The sequence below is a fragment of the Electrona antarctica genome (assembly GCF_951216825.1).
Source record: "Electrona antarctica genome assembly, chromosome: 8".
NCBI classification, from domain to species: Eukaryota; Metazoa; Chordata; class Actinopteri; order Myctophiformes; family Myctophidae; genus Electrona; species Electrona antarctica.
In genome coordinates, this window is record NC_136789.1 from 6468253 (window position 1) to 6489503 (window position 21251).

Sequence of the window (21251 nt, forward strand, 5' to 3'; positions counted from 1 at the left end):
AGAGATTGTAGGGGCAAAGAGTGAGACTTTGAGTTTGTCTTTGACTTGAAAGAACACTTGAATTGATAGTTTGTGGAATCCTACTGTGACCATATTGGCCTTTGCCGTCTGTCTGGCTTGTCTGTCTACACAGCTGAGGAAGGGAAGCCCCTACTTAGACCTTGGCCAATAGCCACAATTTACAGGAGGATCTGGGACTGCATTTATAAGTGTATGTCACCGTCCTGTGGTTTCCAGTTAGGGTGTGTGTACGTAGTGTGGCCGTCAGCGCTCCACCATTATGCCTCAGCTACAGGATTTTATGGGCATTCCTCTGGACAGCCACCTATGACTTTATGAAACACTTAAATTCGCCTTAATTGAATTTCCACGTTTTGAGGTTAGTAGCTGGGGGTTTGACCGTCACCGCAAAGAGGTACCAGAGGAGCTTGTTCCACTAAATATATGGGTGGAAGCAAAAGGCTAATCCTGCTTACCGTTTTCCTATACTTGTGCCTGTGTCTGTGTACAGTACGTGTGGATGTGTGTGAATTTAATATCTGCAAATGTATCAGATTTTCATTGGTTATTTGAGCACTGACCAATGTTATGTTTTCTATTTCTTGACGGGAGATGAGCCAAAATGTTTGGCCAATATGGAGACAACAGTTCCGTTCTGAGTGGGCAGAGTGAGAACAAATAGCATTTTTATTGTATTTATTATTATTTATTATTGTTTTCATTATTAGGATGAAGCGATTAGCCCTTCAAAGCAAAAGTGATTGGACTTCTAAAGAATATCGTTTGTCCCTCAGCGACAATTTCCATGTCAAATTCAAAGCTTATGCCATCTTATTGTCGTAAGATGATCATTATCAGATATCTTCTTAATCCCCCCCCAGTCAGATTGTAGGCCTTTCTGGCAAACTGTCCTCTCGTAGAGACGTCCCTCTCCATAACTCTGGGTGTTCGGAAAGTGTTGGCTGCTGTGCTCCATCATTTACTTAATAGTGTGGCTTCAGTTTCCAGCTGGTTGGAATTTGTAGCTTGGTCCTGTTTGTTTGGAGTCTGCCCTCCTGTAGTCCCTCTAGACGCTGGACCAGACTCTGTCTGAGTATACATGGGCCTCTCTACAGTCCCTCTCACTTACAGATAACCCCTCTCTCCCCCATGCCACTTCAAAAGCCCTACTCGTACAGTAATATCTGAAGAATGACATGGGCAAAGGGGAATTGGTGGGGTGGGCTGGGAAGGGGTTGGTGAGGGATGGAGAAAAAATAACTGCATGATAAATAAAAGGAAAGATGAAAAGCCATCAAGCTGCCCCATGGCAGGTTAATTAAGTTCCCTTTTTCCTGCATGGAGGGATTGTATCTCCTCATCTTAAAATAGCAGTGTCATAATGTGTTAAAATGCCTGCCGTTTCTAAGCTCCATTCTGTTTTTCCTCTGAGCAGGATAAAAAAAATGGGACCAGGGCCGAGAAACGAGGAATTCTCTCTTTTTGAAGGGATTTGCTTTTCTTTTTTTTTCCGGTCAGCCGCACCGCGTTCTCGCGTTTCTCCGGCTTGTTGTGTGAATCGGCAAAGGGCAGAGACCAAGTATATTTTATGTCAGCAAGTGTAGAAAAACTAGTTTTTCTTGTTAATTCATCAAAACCCTGTGTGCTGTCGTGTGTTCTGGGGGAGAAGCGTTCCGTCATCTGCGTGGGTCATATTCCGCCTCAGTGAAATTAAACAGCTCTTGGAATACAACAATGCTGGCCCCATCTGGTCGATATTTGAAAAAATGTCAGACGTCCTGGTTCTGTGTCAGGGCTCTCTCCACTAGTAAAGGTTTCTGCTTCCATGTGGATCTCATTATGGCTCTCTGACTCTGACCAATCAGCAGCTCTTCATCGAACTTAAAACACAGCGGCCCTGCGCCACTGAGCTCCTTGGCGGCACTATTGTCAGGAACAAAACCGATTTATCTTCCTGTAACTCCTATTCCTCTCAAGTGCATCCCAGCACACATCTCTCCTCTGGACACCGGGCTGTCCAACACTCGCCTTCCATCAAATATAATCTCACCTCATTAGCACTGTGTCCCTCTACCACCCCTGATGTCAGCCTCCATTACTCTACCAGGCGGAGAGCGAGAGGGGGGATATGGAAGGTGGTGGCGGTCTCGCTGTCATGTCATCATCCCTGCCATCCGGAGCCAGAGTTCGCTCTTTATTAATGAAGTGTCTGTGATGAGCCAGGGGCCTCATGTCCCTGGACCCACATAATGGTTTCACAGTTTTTGCAGGAAGAGGGGCTAAATGGGTAATGAAACGTGCTGTTAGATAAACACCAGCTAAAGTTTAAAGGAACACTGGGCTGGGTTGTTTTCTTTTCACTGTCCCTTTGAAAATAATTGGAGCAAGCCGTCGCTCAGAATCACTGTCTTTTATTGGCAAAGATATAAGACAAATGACTAAATTCTCTTGTACTTACAGACAAACTTGACACAATGGGATTCGTGACATATCATGCAAGAACAGGCTGAACACACTATATGCCTGCATATACACTATATTGTCATGACTGAGGAAGTTAAAACCATTTCCACTGGAAATTGTGGTCTAAATATGTTTGTTTTTCAATATTTCTTCCATGGTGAAATGTTTGTGAAAAGGAGCCTGATACATAAAGTTAGCCATTATTATAGAATTATACTGTATGTATTAATTTTTCCAACGGGGGAGGATACTGTACATCTGACCTTTGTGTTCAACTCCAAGGTTGTCAGGTGTGTAACGTCTCTGAATCTTCATGGGAAGTGTCGTGATCAAAGTTTTAGTTTTTAAATTGGCCGTTGAACATATATAACATATATCCCCAGGTCATTTGTTTTGTTCTTTGATTTTTATTTATTTTCTTTTAATTGTGATCCTGTTTACAGAAGCTGCAATGGACCTCAAGCACCACTATGCTGACCAAGGCCAAGTGCAAATATAAACATGCAGATGCTGTAATTATATTGTGTCAACACACGTGTTCTTTTATGGCTCCCTACACCGCAAAATCCCTGGTGCTAGTTAACTCGGAGAGTGCGAAAATGGACCCTTAGGGGTCCATGATCACACTCTGAGTTAAACTAACGCTCCAGATTTTCTATTCAGCCACAAGCTACAACAGTCTGCATCAGCGCAGCCATTCTGGAGAAGTTGTAACCCCCCCCCCCTCCCTTCTCCAGGGCTGTAGGAGCTGGAGATGAACACCTGTCAGCAGCCCTGCCATCACTCATGACTCCTCCATTCCTGTAGACAGGCGAGGAGAGGCTGTATCTCCTCATTTCCTCCTGCCAAGCTCAGCCTGTAGTGTAGGCTCTATATTTTAAGTGCATCTTACATTTGTACCTTGTTGTATCCACTGGAGCCAACAGTACCTTTTTATCTGGAGTTTACTTAGCCACTTAAATTATACTTTGGCGGGGGCACGGTGGCACAGTCGGCAGTGCTGTCGCCTCACAGCTAGAAGGTCCTGGGTTCGATTCCCGCTGGAGACACTGTGGAGGGGAAAGGAACTGGTCGGAATAACGTGTTCCTTCCACGCGCTACGTCCGGCCGGGGGAACTCTCCCCTGTCAGGTGAAAAGAAGCATAGAAGGAAGCATGAGGTCAGTCCGCTGCCCCCCAGGTTGGCAGAGGAAGAGTAGCGTCCAGGAATATATTAGATAATTGACACTGGGTGAATTTTTTTTTTGCAAAATTGTGGTATAAAAACTATTTAAAAAAAATAAAGAAAAAAAAAATGGTATACTTTGGCTACTTGAAAGTAGACAATCTATAAACTCACAGCATGTCACAATGTTGTAGCTGGATTGGTTGTTTTAGATTTTTTTGAAAAATGGATATAACTTAAAAATGTAGGAAATGTTCACCTATGACATACCCAAAATAGGTACTCCAGGGTATTTATTTTTCCATCAAAATATCCTTAAAACATCGCCAGGCATATACCCGTACTACTGTAGATATTCTCAAATAAACGTTTTGGCTTGAACAGAGCCCATATAGGTTGCTTCAATTCAGCAGTGGCCTTGTTCCAGCTCATTAGAGTGTTAGAAACCACACATTCAACCTCACACGTTTCCCATACTGAGAATTAATGGAACAATCTGGATGGTTGGCCTGCAAATCTCTTGGTGGAAGGAAAGAACGGTGTGAGGGTAGGCTTTGTGAGTTTGACTGAACAATAGCTGTTTGTTTCTTGTTCATCCCACCACCTCTGCTTCATTCTTGCAGCCCCAGTCTGGAGCTCAAATAAGAGACATGGACATTATTATCATTATTTTGCTTTTCATGGAGAGTAAAATATTGTACTCACTGCAAATGATCATGGAGCATGTTTGTCTGTTGACATGGGGCTGGGTGATGATTGCAGGTTAAATGCTATATTTATATAGCGCCTTTATCAGTTGGAGGCTTTACAGTTGGAGGCCATCGATATTGTCCTTTTCTTTTTGCTGAGGTTTGCGTGATCTGCGCAAAAGGACAGTTAACCCATTTTGGGCGGGAACCCCTTTTGGTGTTTTAAACATTATGTTATAATTTAGCTATTGAAAAATAGCAGATCTACAAGCTCATAGCGCGCCACCGAGTGGCGCGCTACGAGCTTGTAGGTCTGCTATTTTTGAAAAATCGTGAAAATATTTATTTCAGAAAACTGGAGGATTTAGAAGGATTTTTTAAAATTTTGAGGTCAGGCCTAAATGGGTCAAATGATAAGGGACAATATCGGTGGCACCCAACTGTAAATGCTATATTTATATAGCGCCTTTATCCAAAGTGCTTTACATTCAGCCATTCACACACTGACGGCAGAGGAAAACATGCAAGGCACCATCCTGCTCATCGGGAGCAGTTAGGGTTCTGGTGTCTTGCTCAAGGACACTTGGACACAAACACAGGGAGAGCTGCCAGGGATCAAACCGGGAACCTTCCATTTCCCATGAGGCCGCTCTACCTCCAAAGCCACTGAGTGGGTCTACACAAAGTCCAAAAAGTTGAGCAAAAGCAATATCACAAGTCACTTTCATCTCCATCTGCAGGAATTTGATACACTGGATTTGTGGTGTAATCTTGAGGGGGAGGAGTGGTATAATATGTCTCATATTAAAACATTTTAGAGGGCCTTTTTTGGCTATTGTAAATGGAGGTTGGCAGCAACTGTAGAGAAAGTAGAGAGAATAAATATAATGGTTGTAGGATAGGCAAACAAATTAAAAGTGTGGGGTTATTGCTAGTGGAGTTCCTAGGTTCAGAGGAACGCAAACTCTGAACAGCTCTTGATCTGAGGACATTGTGATCTTTATGAGCATTATGAGATTCTTCCAGATCCGATTCATAACAAACTAGAAGAAGTGCCCCTCGGGGCACAGGTTTCCACCAGGATTTATTTGGATAAAATCTGAAGGACTAATATGAAAAAGAGTGTTGCACATAAATGGGCCTCCTGGTGGCGCTCGAAAAGGCAGAATTGAAAAAATGCAGGCCAGATGTTTTTCCTTGGGCTGTAGGGAGTGCACACGTTTTAGGCATACAACGTTTTATACAGATCGGTGCATGTAAATACGTGACCTGTTATAGCGCCACCATGAGGCTGATTTGAAAAATGTCAAGTGGCATTGCTTTCTCAGCCTAGTGGGAATATGCGTGCACAGTTTCACTGCATTCATGATTTGCAGTATTTTGTACAAAACGGGCCACTCCTGAAAACTTTGGAAGGCAATCTTAGCCAATCGGTGTAGAATCTGAGTAATCCAACACTCGTCTTGTTCACATGACTACAGAGATCATGTGTAGAAATCGACCTCATGGTGGTGCTATAACCTGGATATGTGGAAAATGCAGGGAAAATGTTTTGCCATGGCCTCTAGGGAGTGCACATACAAAGTTGTACACAGATCAATGCAGTTATAGGTAAAAACAGGAATTGGCCTGTTATAGCGCCACCGTGAGGCTGATTTGGAAAAGGTTAAGTGGCATGTCGTCCTCGGCCTAGTGAAAATTTCACTGAAATTTCACTGAAATTGCACGTGTGATTTGTGGCATTTTGTTTGAAACGGACCAATCATGCGAGCTTTGGAAGCCAATCAGGATGGAATATGGGAAATGGTGCAGATCCGTGTTGATCACTTGACTATGGAGATAGTGTATACCGAATTTCTTGATGTTTGGATAAAATGTGTAGGGTAATCTACAGAAATTTGGTTTGCCAAAAGTGGCCTCATGGTGGCGCTATAACAGGCCGTTGTGGAATATTTGGGGCATAGGTTTGTCGTTGGCATCCAGGGAGTGTCTGTGCACAGTTTGGCATGAATGGGGCCAACGGTGCCGGAGATTAGCTGGTAACGGACGGACGGACACTCACACACACACACACACACACACACACATGGACAGACGGATTGCAAAACATACTCTCTCCCAAGGCCTGGTGGAGACAATGACGAGCAATATTCTAGTAAGGAGTTTTATAACTAATGGTGAGGTATTCTAGATAAAAATGGAGAAATGTATGTGAGTTGCATCATACACCAAGGAATGAGTGGTTAGATGTTGCAAAGATTAGCTTCAAGTCTTATCAATATTTCATTGTAAAGAAACCATTGTTGGACTATGACTGTACTTTGAGTCCAAGCGTCCCTACCCATTGGCAGTGTAAAGAACGTTTTAATGTCCTTAACACTGTGCAGGGTCACAGTTGAACAAACCCAGATGACCAGGGAATGCTCTGGGCCCTCCAAAGTAAACCGGATACGGCCTATACTCTTCCCGTACTGTGGCAGGTCTTAATTTGATACTTGGAGCCAATGGAAAAGAAAGCCAAGAGACGTCTTTATACTTTGCACTGTTCAGCTGGTCTCGATTTTCCATCACCTTTTTCAAAATTTAAATTTCAGGCAGTATTGTTGGCGTTGAAGATTAGTCCCACAGTGTACCATGTACTGTACGAGCTGTTAACTACGTAATGTGTGTCTCATCAGACTACGAATGAAAGTGCTTTTCTTACACCTACATTTATTATTTTACTGAGGCTGACTGCAAAAAAAAGGCAAGCCATCAACAATATGTACATTACTCATGATATTGCGTAAACCAAGACATTTTGTTCATGCTAACTCAGGGTTTACCGGAGTACGTGAGATAAAACATTACAATATCATTATGCTTCCGCAGCAGGGGGCACGCTGGCGCTGTCGCCTCACAGCTAGAAGGTCCCGGGTTCGATTCCCGCCGGAGACACTGTACACTGTACTGCCTCACCCTGGTCAACCGGGTCACCTAATGCTTCCATCAGGCGAGAATAATACAGCTTAGGCAATTGGGACCAGGTGAAAAATTGGTTGCAAAATCGGGGGATAAAGATTATATAAAAAATTAAAATGCTTCCGCAGTTTTTATACGTGAACATTCATTTTGTGCTGAGCATTGTTCTTTCTGAGGCGTAATGTGGCTATTAGAAAGTGCACCACAATGCCGGGCTGTGTGCGACCAGCTAAGTCCTGGTTTATCAGACGGCTTATGGCTAGAATGCCTGCTAATACTTAATATGTTCATAACCCCATACTGATAGCTCTGTCTGAGTCATGGACACACACACACACACACATGCGCGTGCACGCACGCACGCACACGGCACTCCTGCAATACTGCAGTATAAAAGCCATGTAGCTACACCTACATAATACAGAAGTGTAGGGTATGTGTATTTTAAAATGCATAGCACACATATCTAATCCTTTGCTATGTGAATATGTGAAAGACCTCTTGTTTCCCAAACGATTACTTTTATCCTCGCCAACCCACATTCCTCCATGGACCAGTTTAATATTGCATATTTTACCCAAGTGAAGCAGCGGTGGGATCTGGCAGGAAATCCTTTTGAAGTGTGTGAAATATTGGGGTTGGAGCTGTAATCTAGGGCTCTGTGTAACAGTTTTGATAAGACATGTAGTTTGCCCGCCAGCCTTACTGTGGCAGAGTGTCTGCAACATCACTAGTGTCTAATGGAATAAATACATTGAATTATTTGTATTTTTTTCCCCAGTGTTGGAAAGAAAACTATCCTACTCAAGTAGAAGTACTGTAAGAATACTTTTGAAAAGTAAAAGTACTTTACAAAAGTATAGGAGGAAACCTTGTCCAAAGTCCAAAACTGTTATTTTTCTGAAAGTAGACAAAGAGCCTGTGTGGATCCTATGTAGTTATTATTTAGTCACAAGCTCTTAATACTTTTCATTGGTTCAATATTTATAAAACCTACATAAACACTTTTACTTTCAACATCTTGCAAAAATATCAGATCGGCTATTTTTGTTACTATTGTGTGACACTAGTATGACGAAGTAGAGCATCCATTTGCGTAAGATTTACATAACGTGTTGAAATATGAAGCCCGGCAGCAGCCATCTCTTTACATCCTGAGTATAAAGCCTGATTTATACCTGGTTGTCACACGCTGAAAACAGCAGATCCACAAGCTCACAATGTGTGTTGTGAGCTGCTATTGTTTGAACCGTATGTAGACCTGCTATTTGTGGATAAATTAAGTATAACCATTTCGATGTGAAAACACCCTGACAAACAAGATAGATTTTTGTCCTTTATTGATCGTTCTGGGGAAATTCAGTCACCAGTGGCAGCACACAGAAGTTCAGTTACAGATACAGGATAAGAAAAGGTACCGTAAGATACAGAAAGGGTAGCAATACAGGAAGAATACAGTGGAAGAATGTCATCACAAAAAGCACCAATGAACAGGATTACTATAGAATAGACTGCACTATGCACAACACAAAATCACAGTCTGTCATCACAGTATTCTGCCCAAAAGCACAATCAAATGCATAAACAAAACGGTATACACACAATATTCCCCAATATAAAGAGTTTACCGCAGAACAAAACAAACACACAACAAAACAAACTATTACATTTCTTCAAAGTGATGAGCATGTTGTCTTTATAAGAAAGCCTTCTCAGAGATGAGGGAAAAGAGCTTCAAAGTAAACTTCAGTGGAATCTCCTCCTGATTGTGACGTGACGGCACAACTGTAGATTACTTCTAAAAGTAGATTTTAGAACGCATTCGAAAAAGCACTCCTTAATCACTCACTTGTCATAGACGGCGGTATAAAAGAAGGCATCTGGATCTCTGTCACTGAGAGAGAGGGAATTCTGAAAGTCCTTCGTTACTCAGGGCGATGTAGAGGAATGCGCATGGTGTGCCAGAGCAGCCTTTCCCTATGACCCCTGACCCCTCCGTAAGACTAATACAAAACCTCAGTCGTAAAGCCATCCATAAAATAAAGAGGAGAAAAAACGTAGAAAAGAAAACAATGTGCCCATTGAGAGTAAATGGAGGAGAGTTAGCGAGAAATTGTGGCTAGCCCGAGGCCAGGATGGGCACCTGACCACAGACCATATATTCATCCATCTGCCCGGCTCACTGTTTTCCTAGAGGCCTTGTGGAAACACGGCACAGGCTAAAAAAAAAGATTCCTCAGTAAAATACCGCACTACTTTTTATTCCAAATAATAAAATGACTGTGATCAGACTCTGGCTAAAATTAAAATGTTTTAATGGTTATATTTGGCAGCGTCATTTGAAAGGCACATTACTACTAGGGCAAAGCTTGTTATATTTATTGAGGAACACTTTGCTCCATTAATACATCTTTCCATCTGCAGTAGTAGTAGTAGTATAGGAGGCAGCCATGTGAACTGGGCTCAGGCTACCCTGCCATTCACTCCAGTCACCCGTCACACATCCTGAGCCCGTGGCTAACTGGGTTCCAATTGCCATTCAGACCACGAACGTTTGCGGCTACACTCAAGAACAAACTCCATGTGTTTCAAATTTTAAAATACAAAGTGCAGTATTAGCATATTCTCCTAATTCTGCCCCAAGTAGAGCCAGCGTTGCTGTGATAGATGGAGGTGGCTCAACATGGAGGATTGATGAAGGCCGTGCATGCCAGCAATGCTAACAGGAAGTTGACCTCAGTGTTGTGACTCCACCAACAGGGTCAGTCTGGGCGTTGGGTTACATTACTTAATAACATGGCTCTGATGTCACTGTGGCCAGGGAGTGAGACGTTAGCCCCTGGGGGGCCAGACCAGCCCTCGAGGATGGTGGCTCTTCCCATAGGTGTCACTCACTGTAGCATGCTTGCAGCATTGCTCTCCCTCATTGATCCAGGCCTTATAACCTCAGTATGAAACTGCTGTCATCAAAGCGGGATGCATGAATCTCCCCCACCAGCCACCACCAGTCCTTCCTCCCAACCAGGATTGGGGTCAACAGGGAATAAAATTGGTCTCTTGTCACTGGTGGACTCCCTACCTACCATTCATCCTACACAGCCTTTCCCATAATTATGTAAATCTGTTGACTGTATATGGCGGCTATACGATACTCAATAAGGTGTAACAACAAGTAATGCAAAGGAAGAGCCTGGTTTGAATTAAGACTGCTTTTGGATTTGACTCAAGCACACTGGTGAATCAAACACACCTGTGTTGCATTATCACAGGAGGGGGGGGGGGGGGGGTGTGCAGGACAGAGAAAGTCAAAATGAAGTGAAGCTCAAGGGTAGTAAATGGAGCGCTAGAACTTGGACTTTGCTATACCAAGAACAGTTTTATCATATGCTTGTTTAACATGGTAACAGGGACAGGAAGTACAAAGAATATTAGATTTCCCTCTTTTTTTTGTCAGAGCCATGCTTAGAGATACAGTACAGTTTGTACAGTTATCCTAAGTCAATGGCTAGTTTAGTGTGAGGTTTGCTTCGGTTTTCAAACTTGGTACAGTGATAAAGCCATGTCCAAAGTCAATGACGTCTTTTAGTCAAACACCATAATCCTTAACATGCTCTGCCATTATCTAATATCTAATCTTTTAGAGGTGTGGATATGTTTATGGAAGTGAAAGGGTCACTGACGTTTGCACACTGTGCAACATGATGGGGTGGAGTCTGAAAAATGAAATGCTTTTACCCCATACTATAGTCCAAAACCTAGAAATAACACCTGGAACCTGATACATTTCATACTTATCTATCAATGTGTTGACTGGAATTAGTGTTTTGTTAATAAAATGTGGACATAGAATAAAATACCACTTGACACATAGAAAGCACCAGACCCAGCATGTGTGAGCTTGCATGCGTACGTGCGCATCGTGTGTGTGCGTGTGTTATTGTAACTCCCACGTTCCATTCGGGTCAGTGCGGTACAGTTTAATTATTAATAATTGTGGTGCAATTATGATGCGTGTCATTGACGCTCGCATCACTGATGCTCGCAACACTGACGTTTTATATCTGTCAGCGCCTTGACATGGATAATTAATTTATGTACTTGCAATTGTATTTGAATCAATGGGAGTTATGATATAACTAACACGTGGCCTCACATGACTCTTGTCATTGACGTTCGCATCACTGACACTCGTGTCACTGATGCTTTATATTTGTCAGAGCCTTGAAATGTATATCTTCTTATGCAATTGTATTTGAATCAATGGGAGTTATAATTGAACTACTACTCAACGAATGCCTACAGTAACGAGGGAAAACTATATTCAGCATGCTTTAACGGTATGCATACAGAAATTGGAGAAGATAATTACAACACTCATATCATTTAAGCTATATTTGTTATTTGTTAGCGACAGTGTAGACTCTTAACACTCCAAAAATGGGGAAAGATATCTTCTATGGTAAACAAACGCTTGTGGTGTTTATGAGTCCTGCTTCTCGGTTTGGCTTTGGGACATGATGGTAATGACTGTGGCATTTTATCCAAGGCCAAAAAGGCCCAAAGTTTGAACGGACTGTATTTCTGTATTGGACAAATTAGATGACACTAGCCAAACTGGAAGAGCATTTCAGTTGTTCTCTGTATATTTAGTGAGACACATGAAAGGCTGCAGTGATTAATCAAGTTGGATTTCATATCCCACGCTACACCACATGATTGTTGAGGGTCTGAGGCTTGATTGCGCTCTAAAATTGTTAGTTTTGACCTATTGTTTCCCCCCACACAAAGTTGTTGATGGAAAATATAAAGGCCATACAATACACAACTTGAATAACTAGAAATGACACACATATATCATACAGCCCCGGCCTCAGCTGTTATTTATTATGTTGAACTTATTGCTTCCAACCTATCTAGAAGGAGGGGGCACACGTTAGTCCGACGTCCAGTTAGTCTGACATACGTGGCGGGTTAAGACTCACCCCTGGCTTCCGTGTGTGGTTATGGTTAGGGTTAGGGTAGGGTTAGTACTGTCGGATTATTGGGATGTCGGACTAACGCTATGCACCCATCTAGAAGTTGTTCGAGATGACTCCTTTTATTTGCCCCCAAATTGCTCATTCATACAAGCAAACTCAATTCATTATACTTAAATTAAGTCCTTTTTTTGTCTGGCAAAATTGCCAACTCAAACTTTTCTTTATCTCTAAATGTGAAGCTTGTTTTATTGTAAGAATTCATGATTCATTTTAGCTGTGAAAAATATTAGTTTGGTTCTGGCAGCTTTGCCAGAAACTGACAAGTCTCTGTGGAACAACTAAACCATTTATTCAAACATCAAAGCAGTAGATGAAAAAGAAAGCACAATGTACAGTATTGTATATGAAATAGGAGTTCTAAAGCACTGATTCCATCGCTGCATGTTTAAGTTATTTATTCCATTAACAGTCTACTTATATTTCTCGTAGGATAGGTCTTCAAGTGAAAAGACTTGGGTCTATGGAGTCACCATTACTCCTCTAGAGTCTAGAGACCACCTGGTGTCTGTAAAATGTGCAGGGCGCAGACGTTGGTCCAACGTGCAACAGTCCGACACATGCTTGAATCCGGTTAAAACTCAGTTAGGTTAGGTTTGGGGTAGGGTATCGGACAAATGCCTGTCGGACTCTTAGTACGTCGGAACAAACATGGACCCAAAATGTGTGTGGTTGGTTGTCTTCCTTAGTTCCTTGTGTATTTCCAGTTTATTTTTGTCAGCTCCAAGCTTCTCTGTTAAACAGGGGTTTTGAACTGGACTTGAATTCTGACACATACCTCCCATCACATCTATCTACAAATGCACCAACTCGAGAACCGTTTGCCCCCACAGACTTGACTTGCGCGTTCCGCACCATCACAGGCGGTGCAGTGGCCGGTGTCGAGTCGGTCGGACCCACGGTTGTCCAGAACCGCCACAAAAAGGCCTCTGCCCGGGCTCTGGACAGGGCCCCTGCCCAGGGTCCATATATGGAGCTGGGCTGTTCTGACATCATTTTGACGTCTGCGACTCTATATTTGGGCATGCCTGACAAAGAACTCCATATATGGGCATAAAAGGGACACAGACATAATATCTGGGTGGGGCATTCATTTCCAACTTGCATCGTTCCAAGTAGGCCAGTGCCCAACAGGCACCGCCGTAGTGTATATTAATATTGAATCATGTCACTCAAAATAACATACCTGTCATGTCCTGCTCGATGTGAATGCACCTCAACGACCAAAGAAATTATAGTGTAGAGAATGAGAAACGTCTTGATACTCGGATATCCATACATGTAAAACATAGTAGTAATATTTAGAGGCTAATGTTTTTGTTACACCAGTCCAGCATTGTTGTGGAGACATCTTTTTTAATGGGAGTGTTGAAATGGGTAGTGACAGCAACACTTGGTGACACTACTAAGTACTGTATATTCAAGTACACCACAACTTTATTTTACAAGGAGTAAAAGAGTGGGGGAAATTATGTTCTGTAGCCCACAAGCTGATTTTGTTAAACTATGACGAAAATTGTTCGTCGACTACCTTTTTTCACCAAGGAAAACTAAATGAAAACTAAATAGAAACTAAGCTATGATGACTAAAACTAAGACTAAATAAATATATTCACAATTTAATCAACAAATAAAACTAGACAAAAATGTTAGGGATGGACTAGTGGAGAAGAGATCCAGTAGAAATACAAGACGCTACAACGCATTGTGAGCTTGTAGATCTGCTATTTTCAGCATGCAACCATGAGCTTGTAGATCTGCTATTTTCAGTATGCAACCATGAGCTTGTAGATCTGCTATTTTCAGCATGCAACCATGTCTAAAATCAGCCATTACAATGCCATGCCATCAAGGCCCGCCAAAATATATTTTAGTCAACTAAATCAACTATAAATTTAGTCTACTAAAATCTTACATTTAGTCAACTAAAACTAGCCTAAAATGTGACTAAAACTAAATGAACATGTATTCAAAAGACTATGACTACAACAAAATCAACATTTACTGTCAAAAACAACACTGCATAGTAGAGATAAAAGGTCAGGATGACCAATAACAAAACAACTATTTCAAATACACAGTACATACTGTACAGTAAGGTGTGTGTGCTTAATAAATACATTCATAAAATAAAATAGAACTAGTCCCCTTTGAAAGTAGCAGCAGATATCAAATACGTTTGAAGTGGGTGGTCCTAAGGTCTCAAACTGGTATTCTTAATGAACTGTGGGATGTGGCCACAGAAAAACATAATTTTAACACTTACTTTAATTTTACAAATAAAACACCAAAAAAATCGAATAGGACTGTGGCACTGCCACTAACTGCCACTAAAAATGGCTTCGACATGGCTCCCACTGCGACCTTTATGAAAATAAAGTAAAGAAATGCGAGAGAGCATGCATAAACAAACATATACTAACATATGCTTAGACATTTCTAACCGCTGTGGTGAGGCTCAATGCGCATGAACCACTTCCTTTGCAAGGGACCAGTGAAGAGGAAAGCTTGAATATCATTCTACCTGGCATGAAGAATCACATAGGCAGGCAAAGTTGACTATGGCTGTGTTGGCTACTCAAACTTAATCATGTTACTGTCTGTTGAGTGCTGCAGACTATTATAGGAATGTGTTCTTAAGACCTTCGTGTGGTACAGTTGATGCATGTGTTTTGCAAGCACCAGCCAGACAGACACTGCCAATGGACACTAGAGAATGCCCGTAATCTGTGTGCACCGGGTGAGAAGCTGTGGCCAAATCTGCGTTTTATTGCATATTTTTCACTTGATATAGAATCTCACGGCATATGAAGAGTGAACTATAGAAATGTGGTCCAGAAAGAGATAAATGTGATGAAGATCCAAGAGTCATGATATGGGGATTTTGGAATGAAGTGAAACCACCCTTTTCCCACGTTCTGTGGGAACAATGACTTTTCTTTGTAAACTCCTTTTTTTTTGTTCGCTTTTGCTCAGTGCATCAAACTTTGGTCTCAGCGATCACCAATTGAGCATTATTTTATATAATTATATTCATATTTAACCACATTATTCCTATTGTCCCTATTCTGGTGAATGGGCATGTCAGAATAGGTGAAAATTCAGAGAAAATAGCAGATCTACAAGGCAAGCTTGGTGTAGAGGGAAACAAGGAGGGTGTGGGTGCCTGGTCCCTGGGGGACCCCGGTCAATGAAGTGCATAGGGTTTAAGTGGTTAATATTTCATAGTGTTTTCATGAGTGGGCATGATAAAAGAGATGAGCTGTCTTCTGCTCTGCTTCTGTAATGTGTTAACCTACAGTAGCCTATACTGTGGTTACGCGCTCTGGTTTTGTCTGGGCATCATTATTTTGTTCGTGATGGATTGCTACATGATGGTGTGTTTGATTTGACCAGAATCGGGTTTTATTTAAGTTATTCATCTTTATTGTTTTTATTGTCATGTGGATGTCATTTTGAAGAGACATGCATTTGAATTATTGCCAGTGGCAGCTTTGTTTCAAGAGCCAGAGGGCCTCTAGTTATCTGTATAGAGGTGCACATGATCTCTCCTGGTTTCTCTAGAGCCTGTATCAGCCAGAGGGATAGTGGAAGGAGACACAGCTGGATAGACCCCTCCGAAACAAGTCGACATAAGACCTAATGAACCCCCTGATTGCCCACCCTAGGGACTTGGTAAGAACTATGTACGCTGCGATTTACAATTTTTGTTTTTTTCCCTTGTGGGTAAAGACACTCTGATTGTAAATCACTGGGTAATTGTCAGTGATGCAGGTCTGACATATAGAGGACACTCACAGAGTTTGATTTGAGGAGGCTTGACCCTTTGACATTATGTGAAGTAACCACTCCTGATGACAAATATCCAGCTTCCCTGATTTCCTCGGCTGACCATCTCCGGTGAGCGTGGCGGAACCCCTCTTCGTCAGACGATGCTAATAACATCCATCAACATAACTCTTGCGACTGTGGCGCTGACAGGCGGCCTGACCAATGGTCTCACGGCTAAGGAGGGGGGAGTCGCAATTCCCGGGCCACCCTCCTATAGCGTGTCACCACCAATCAGCCTCAAGACACCCAGGGGCCCGCCCACATTTGTGGTCTCATCTGACGATGATTGGTAGTGACAAATACAGAGAAACAGTAATACATGGCATAAGCCGAGTTGTGTTTGTTTAGCAGTGCTAAAGAACTCGGCAAAAAACAAACAGGTTTTGCCAAATGATGGGTGGCATGTACTGTAAACGGACTGCTTCCCACTGGTTGAAGTCAGCTGTAGTGTGTTTATATATATGTGGTCTGACCTCCAGTGGCTCGGCGGGGCATGGCTGTACACACTGCATTCCTCTGGCTCTCGCTATATCTTTATGATAGATGAGGATGCTTCTTTGGACTTGTCAGTTATGACGAGTTGATTGCGTACATCCTGTTGCTCAAACATACACTTATGCCCGGCCCTGTAGCCATATAAACAGATCACTCTGTTCCACAAATAGTCTTAAAACCCTCCAAATGCTGGTGTACTTTTTTTTTCCTCTCTCAAATAGGTAAACAGGGTAAGGAGTGGCTAGACACAAAGGTGCGCAAAGCGACGAAGGGCCCTAGCTGGATCTATTTCAGCGTGTCATCGTGTGAAAGAACGCCAGTGGGCATGCCCTCCCCTCCTCTGACTAAGCCCTCTCGCCTTACAGCCACACTCAATGGGCTCTGGGAATTTCTCACCACGATCTGGTTAGCTCCATCACAAAGAGCCCCGTGGCCAGGCTGACAAGAGGACTCTAGATGGAGTATGCAAGCTCCGAGAGGATGCCATGAACACTCCATACGGGGGAAACATAAAATGACATGCTGTCTCTGATCAACGGATTGACAGTGATTTTATCTCAGGTCGTTTACAGAGAAACCTAGGTTGTTGTTGTTGGCAGCATATTTTCGAAGAATCCTATACAGAATCCTATATCCTATTTAACAACATGTTCAGAAATCATAAGCCGATTGTGGACTATTCTTATTGTGTGCAAATGAACCCAGTGTGCGTGTTCCCTCATCCTGTTCCCAAACAACTGATTACGTTTAAAAGCCATAGCCTGGAGACTCCCAGCGAGCTGTTTATTTCCCTCTTGCCGTCAAGGCTTCCTTGTTGCCTGTAATTGGAACGGACATCCAGCTTCATGTCCCACACATTTCATCCTCTTTACAGCCTTCCAGAGTGTTTTGTGTGGAGTGGTTGCAGCCAGTACAGTGATGTTTTCTGTTTGTCTCTCACAAGCAGGGAAGGAGGGAAAGGGGTTTAGGGTTTGCTTACTCAACAACCAAGGACCAGGTTATATGCCTGCCCAGGTCTGAGGCCATGCTCAGTACAACTACACATGCCATGAGCCACACACACACACACACACACACACACACACACACACACACACACACACACACACACAGTATGCTCTGAGGAACAACTTAATGTTGCTTCCACCAGGGAGGTCAGACCAATCCATGAATATTGATGGAGTCTGGCTGGCCAAGAGCTGGGTCAGCTGTGGGCCTGCAGCTTGCATGTCCCCCAAACAGTCTGGATGCGTTTAACACACCTCATTATGAAGACGGCATGAACGAGCAGCAGTCTTAATTGCCCAGTCACGTCGGTGACAGTTGTCTGCTGCCAGCCAGACACTTATCTCAAGTGTTGTTGGTGCCCACTGGCAGAGGTTTGGCAGCAGAAGAAGCCTGGAGGGTCCAGATGTGCAGGTCTTTATATATTTTCTTTTCAGGACTTGTCAGAGGGGAAAGAACAAAGGGCCATATTCTTTCGTTTCAGCGCTGCTTTTTTGGAGATGTTCGTGCTAGGCCAGTCGTAGTCCTGCAAGCATGTCTTTGGAATTCACACGTGTGCCTCGGTGGAACGAGCTGTACAACAATGGAGCGCTCTCAGAGCAACACAGTGATGTCACCCTGCACTTGATGGTGTCTTCACCCCTATCCAGTTTCTATATGGTGCATGCTTGGCGCAGTTCCAACACATACTGCATAGCTGTAGGGAAAACAAGAGATAATACACACAAATGGCATGCACCAGTTTGCTCTGTCTGTCTCTTACACACACTTCTGTTTCACACGCACAAACAGTGCTACGCATTCTTGAGTGTAACATGTTAGATGTCAGAGGGCTCCCCTCACACGAGCGATGTGGTCATCACACGCACTTGCAGAGCTCAGCCCCACTCGCTAACAAAGGCACAGGGTTACAGCCTTATAGTGTTTTGTTAAGCCTCACAACTGTGCTTTGAGCATCACACAAAGCATACAGTATCCAGCGAACTCAGTTTGGCTTTTAGCTTGAAGACATAATATTTGCTCTGTGGTTATATCTGGTTCGTATTGATACATATCTAGAGCATAACCTGTTGATATTTCCTTGAGATTTTTTTCTCTCTCCCTGTGCACAGAACATTCAAGGCCCCCTGCCCCATCGTTGCTATATTCTTTCTGTTGCTAAACTAGGGGTGTTATTGATCTTGGCCCTCTCTTTAAAACCCTATTCCGTTAAGCAGGCTCTGTGGACAACACTACACCATCATTTGGTCAGACCCAGAGGTTTACTCTTGGCCATGAATGGATCCCTGTGTTGTTGTTCGAGGGGTTTGGATAATTTCATCACCAGCGGCGATGTGAGGCGATACCCCGTTCCGATTCTCCATCTGTGCTGCTTTTGGTAAAGCAGCTTCGCAACTGTGATAACTGTTGTAAGCGTTTGCTCTGGCTCCCTAGCGGGGACTGGCAGGGACCTTTTGGAGCCAGAACACAGGAGTGCGTGCTCACACAAACATATCGGAACATATAAAATTCTAATCCACACACATGTTCAGCACCAGTACATGTCACACGCTGCACGGTACAAACACTATTCTGGCAGCTGTTCTGCGGACCTGAAGATGAAATCCATTTTGGTACAATATACCGTGCAGCAGAGAGATCTAAGAGTCTCGTACACACACACACACACACACACACACACACACACACACACACACACACACACATGCATGCACATAGTATGTACACATGTGTCCTGTCTGGAGTCTGGACTCCGGGTGGTGGCTGTACGGCCCCTTTGTGTTAACGCTTATGCCACTCCTGGTGCCATTAATCAACCTCTATACTGTGCTGCAGCCCGTGACAGAATATTACAGTGCATGGCATGAGAAAACGGCCAGGATGGATGTGTTATGCTAAATGCTTAACACCCCCTGCACCCCAAAAAAATCATTCATCTCCCCTTAAACTGTAAACACAAACTAGGAAGTGTGACCTTTAGCCTCTGAGGCTCAAACACTTAATTGTCCATAATTCCTCTGTTCGTCTGCCTTTCTTTCTCATTCCATCTTCAGTGTGACCTACTGTAGCAGAATGTTATGCTGGGTGAGAGACTTAGCAGAATGTTATGCTGGGTGAGAGACTTAGCAGAATGTTATGCTGGGTGAGAGACTTAGTAGAATGTTATGCTGGGTGAGAGACTTAGCAGCATGTTATGCTGGGTGAGAGACTTAGCAGAATGTTATGCTGGGTGAGAGACTTAGCAGAATGTTATGCTGGGTGAGAGCAGTTCTACAGGGAGTGCTGTGTTCCTCTTCATCACAATCGCATTCACTTCATCACTGTATTGAAACGCGAGGGCACGTGTATGGTCACTGTGGTGCACCAGGGGAAAGACGTGTGTGTATGTGTGTGTGTGTGTGTGTGTGCGCGTGTGTGTGTGTGTGTGTGTGTGCATGTGTGTGCGTGCGTGTGCGCGCGTGTGCGCGTGTGTGTGCGCACACGTGCGTGCGAGAGGCTGGGGTATATACACTGGACGTGAGGCGTGATGCTCCTCTGCTGTTCAGTTAAATCAGGTTAAATAAACTCTGTGGGACATGAGGTGGCGTGATGATATACCACTCAGCTGAGGCAGAGATAGTTTGGCTCTGGTGCTGGAGCTTCGTGGTGGCCCTGTTGGCGTTTTCCTCCCATGGTTTTGGTTCTATAATGGTGGTACAGTATAAAGCACTCCAGTGTGATAGTGGGAGAATTGCAGTAGAGGCTAGATTTGGAAGTGGATTGATTAAGAAGAGAGAGAGAGGGAGACCACCGGTAGTGTTCACTTCTTTTGCCCCATTTCCTCCAGATGTGTTTGCAATGAGCTGCTTTATCGTGTCCACTGTAATCTCACGTTGCCAGACGATCAGAGACCTCTGCCCAGTAGGATTTGCATCTAAATTCCATGCAGTTCCTAAAACTGTGTGGAAACTATTCCGAGATTTCAATAAGAATTGCATTGCAGAACCAATCCCAAATCATTGTGATAGTTTGCAGAGCAGTAGGTATAGGTTTGTCTGCAGCCTTTCCCTGGCTGTTGTAACAAATACAATGGATTTAGATTCCACCAGGTGTATTGGTCGGCGGCGATCTTATAGTCTGGCAACGCGGGACTATGTAACTCCACATCTCTCCTGCACACACCTTACACACGTCAACACACATGCCAGTTGTTAGGAGAACATGTCCATTCTTGTGTGTCCCAGTGAAGAATAGTCTGATTAGTAATGATTTTACTGTCCTTCCATCCATACTGTAAGACGTGGATTTACATTGTTACATTTAAATGTAACAGTGCAGTAAAGTGTGCATTATTTATCATAATATGATGGAGCACTGATGACAATGTTTGTGTTTCCTTAATCTTCCAGTTGAGATACCAGCATGGATTGTCCACCCCAGACCTGCGGCAGACATTACCCAACCTCAAGAACTTCCTAGAACACGGCCTGCTGGTTCGCTGGTAAGTCTGTTCCAGAGAGAGAAGAAGAGACAGAGGGAGAGTAGTGGCAATAACAAATATAGCTGCAAGAAGCTATAAAATGGGCCCAAAAAGAAAAAAAAGCTATACGCAATATACTGTATACAA

General features: G+C 43.2%; 1 protein-coding gene across 1 annotated transcript in view; it reads left to right on the forward strand.

Moving 5' to 3' along the window:
* The window catches only part of uvrag (UV radiation resistance associated gene), a 113161-nt gene that overhangs the window by 80112 nt on the left and 11798 nt on the right, over positions 1–21251 (forward strand). Inside the window, exon 14 of the mRNA XM_079508619.1 lies at positions 21034–21125. Coding sequence (XP_079364745.1) covers positions 21034–21125 — 92 coding nt within the window. The remainder of the gene's footprint in view (positions 1–21033; positions 21126–21251) is intronic.